The 3,923-nt window shown below is 44.7% G+C and overlaps 1 protein-coding gene across 6 annotated transcripts in view; it reads right to left on the reverse strand.

Annotated features, from left to right (window-relative positions):
• Window positions 1-3,923, reverse strand: part of LIMCH1 (LIM and calponin homology domains 1) — a 237,730-nt gene that overhangs the window by 61,855 nt on the left and 171,952 nt on the right. For all 6 annotated transcript variants that reach the window (XM_027768570.1, XM_006169201.2, XM_027768572.1 and 3 more), the window contains 2 exons: window positions 2,371-2,528; window positions 1,751-2,159 (listed from right to left, as the gene is read on the reverse strand). In XM_027768570.1, coding sequence (XP_027624371.1) covers window positions 1,751-2,159; window positions 2,371-2,528 — 567 coding nt within the window. The remainder of the gene's footprint in view (window positions 1-1,750; window positions 2,160-2,370; window positions 2,529-3,923) is intronic.

A 3,923-nucleotide genomic window follows, 5' to 3' on the forward strand; every position in this document is an offset into this window, starting at 1 on the left:
TCTTCCTAAAGCCTCTGCACCGTCTTGCCACAAGGCTAAAGGACAGGGCTGTCTCAGAGCCAAAGTGTCACCCTAAGGTCATCTCTCCTCATTCGTCTTCTAAATGACCATGCTGTCCTATTTATATCAATGAGGGGGAGTGATCCTCCAGTGAACCATTCGTGGGTGTCCAGTTAACTAAATGTATTCCCCATCCCTGTTCTGGGCCACCTCAACATAACGAGATGTCATAGCACATCTGCCATCGTAGGTCGCACCCAGGGTGAAGGGAAGTTGCCGAAAAACCTGGGCGGACACTGAGCACGTGTGGGCGTGTATGTGTCTGTGCATGAAAGAGCCTGCATGTTTGGTGGCTCCCCTTCTCAGGAAAACCTTATTTATACAGCAACATTAGCTGAGTGTCCTGGGCATCTGTGCCAGGCTCTCAGGATGAAGCTGTGATGCCCAAACTCTGCCTCTGCCATCCCAATTCCATCCAGAGGACACGGCTGGGGCATTTTTCTTTTGTTGTAGTCAAGCCTAAAGCACAGATTTTTAAGACAGATTCAGGATTATTTAAACCAAAAGTCAGCAAAGTGTGGTTTGGGTCCCTCTGAGATAGTCACAGCATCCCAAAGCTCAATTAGTTCACTTATGCCAACCCTGTGCTGTCAAAATGATCACATCTCCTAGAGACGAATCCCAGGCCTGTCTTCTACTTGGAATTCATGTGGTGTGCAGAGACAATGAGAATGATTTGTCTTTGTAGTCAAACGAGCTTAAGGCAAAAGATGAATACTTTCTCATGATATGAGGGAAATAACTGGAATTTGAGAAAGTGAAAAGATGTTTAGGTTGTTCAGTTCTGGAACACTATTTGACACATTGTTTCAATAACACAATCCAGTTTCTTTCCACTCAACAAACAAACAAACAAAACCTTTCTCATCTGAAGACCAAGTGCATCCCATGTTCCCATGTGTTCCTGATTTATATATAATTGCAATATACTTTTTGGAGATTATGTCATTTTTCCCCCTAAAATAGAAGTAGCTGCACGTACTGCTGTTTAAATCAAAAGCAATGAAAATTTTGTTCTGAGGAGTTTGCTATACCTTCAGACAGCCAGAGATACTACAGTGTTACTAAATCGAGGTTTGCTAGCACTGCTATAGGGAGCCCAAGCCATTGTAGTAAGCTAGAAGAAAGCAGACCATGTTCATGGACATGAACTGACAAAACATCTCATTAGAGCCCTCCAGTGTAAACAACAGGAATCCAGGGGAACTTCTATTCCTTATGTATTTGCAAAGGAAATCTCCCAGACACATAAACTTCACAATTATAAATGTTAACCCATTTTGTGTTTGTTTTTGTTTGGTAAAATAGTTGTGTTTCTTGAGTCAGGCTTCTTTCCTTTAACTACCTGGAGTTCAGTTTGAATTCTACTCTTTTTTTTTTTTTAATTAAGTTTTTGCTATAGGTTACACATGCTTACCAGAGACAGAGAGATAGAGAGAAAGATGCCCAAAATCTTGAGAGGAACTGGAGGAAAAGAGAGAAATCCCTCCCCAGAGGAGATAGTCACACCACAATCTCTTTTCCTCCAGTTCCTCTCAAGATTTTGGGCATGTGCACACACGCTCCTGGTGTGATTTTCAAGTTGCCAGGCGTGGGACCTGAACCACACAGTTGGCTATGTGGGATCCAGCACTGTAACCTCCATGCCACCTGCTGGCCCTTGGTTCTACTCTTAAGGAACCTGTCCTACCTTAAAGGTCTTCAGAACCTCCTGAGAGTTCTTGGGCTGGGAGTAAGGCTTGGGTGTCAGCATAGGCACTGCTTTGGGAGTGACGGTTTTGCTTGGAGACCCACTGCCTGCTGGTGTGCTGGTATCCAGGACACTGGCACGAGCGACGGTGGTTTCCACAGTGGCAGTGAACTTGGGTGGAGGCAGTGACTGTTGCCGTAGGTACTTCATGGGGTTGGGGTCATTCAGGAAGGAGGACAAGTTTGGCTCTGTTGAATGGCTTCTTTCCAGAATTTTTGGCATCTCCAAGCGTTCGAGAACAGCCTCACTGATGGTGAACCTCTCGATGTACTGCTGCAGTATCCCCTCTGCCTCCTCCTGGGACCGTGCGTTCTTATATGCCTCGTGCAACTCTCTCTCTCTCCGCTCTCTAAAGGATGAGACATGAGGGAAAAGCAAAAATCAAGTTAACAGTCACAAAAATTGCAAAGAAGACCTTGGTAGGACCCAAAACAGAGCTGAAGAGAAAGTACTAGGCACTTACACTATTGGTGTTAGAGTCTTTGTTCTAAGCAACAATTTTTAGAAAAAACACACTAGGTAATATTGCACATTTGAATACAACAATAGAAAGAACCCACTTTTCTTGAACAATTTCTCTATAGGTTTTGATGCTTTTCCTCCGTTCACTGGTCCCGTCTTCTCCAGCCAGTAACTTCTCCATTTTTTTCCTTTCTTCCTCTTTCTTGATTAAGTCCTGAGAAGCACTTCTTCTACGACTCTTCCAACGAGCCAGGTCCTAGGGGGTAGAAAAAGATACAATATTCTTCTTCAGGCTGGCAAACAACTCCATTTCTACTCTTCAGAGTTTGGTGAGCACTGACTATGGACCCGGCACTATGGCAGGGCATTCCCCACAACCCACAGGAATGTTCCTAAGGTGGGAAATATTCAGATACTAATATTATCTACACTATCCACAGCCCGGCAGCATGGCAGTGTGAAATACGCAGTCATATTTCATATGTCGGTTGCCAAATTTTAGAGAATTGCCTCACCAGGGAATTGTAAGAAACTTCATTTCTTTCTATTTATGACCTCCGCTCTGTGGACAGACTTGCTGACAGCAGAATACTAGGGATCAATTTATAGTTTCCTCATGGAAAGGAAGTAAAGGCAGAAAACACCTGGCTTTGGAGGTTTACAGAGCCCATGATTCTGTATACATCAAGCCATCTGATCTGTGCAATAACCGTAGCTCCCACCCTACAGATAGCATAATGGTGAAGAATGAAGAGGGGCAAGATGGCGGCTGTGGGAAATAACCTGTCTGTCCCTGCCATGCCTGGGATTTTAGCCTCTTGGTGCCCTGGTGTCCTCATCTCTCAAATGGGGTTGGTAAGAACAGCAATTCTCTTGGGGACGGCAGGTGGCATGGTGGTTGAGGTGCTGCATTCCCACCTGGCCAACCAGGGTTCAAGTCCTAGACTGGCAGCTTGCTTTCTCACTTCCCCTCTCTTTCTCTGGTCAAATTTAAAATAAACGGATGCATAAATAAATAAATAAATACATAAAACTAAATTAAACTAATTTGGAAAGAGCATTGATTCTCCCACGTTGTAGGTTTAAATCCAATAATACAAGTAAGGTGTTCAGTAAAGTGTAGACATCATTGCTAGTATATTTGAACCGTTTGGACAAATTTTCTTTATGACTAATGGTAGAGTCAAGTTTGCAAGTTACCTTAGAGAGTTCTGTGAGAATTAATGGAAGGAACCCACTCGTCCCTTCTTCCAGCCCTGCTTTGGCTCTTTGCTCTGAGCACACCATCATGCTCTTTAGCTGTCCTTCCCTGGTTCTAATCCTGGCTCCTCTTAGAGGAGGTCTTAGCTATGGTAGACTCATCTGTGGATTCCAGGTAGTAATTGCCTGTTCACCAAGTTACTAGGAGGAGTAAGTACACCGTGGCTTGCAAAGCCCTCAGAACTGTGCCTGGGGCTGGAATGTTTCAGTGTTAGCCATTACTGGCCTCATTATCCCCACCCTCTCATCATCAGTTTCAGACATGTAATCACACAGGACGGTCCATCCTGGATCTGACCACATCCGATCTGCCAGCCTCCACTTCCCGGCTCTCAGTGGCCTGGCTTTTGGCTAGGGGACCTACCAACGCCTGTCAGTGTCACTCACGCGG

This window comes from Tupaia chinensis, unplaced genomic scaffold (genome assembly GCF_000334495.1).
Source record: "Tupaia chinensis unplaced genomic scaffold, TupChi_1.0 Scaffold146907_1, whole genome shotgun sequence".
Classification (NCBI taxonomy): domain Eukaryota; kingdom Metazoa; phylum Chordata; class Mammalia; order Scandentia; family Tupaiidae; genus Tupaia; species Tupaia belangeri.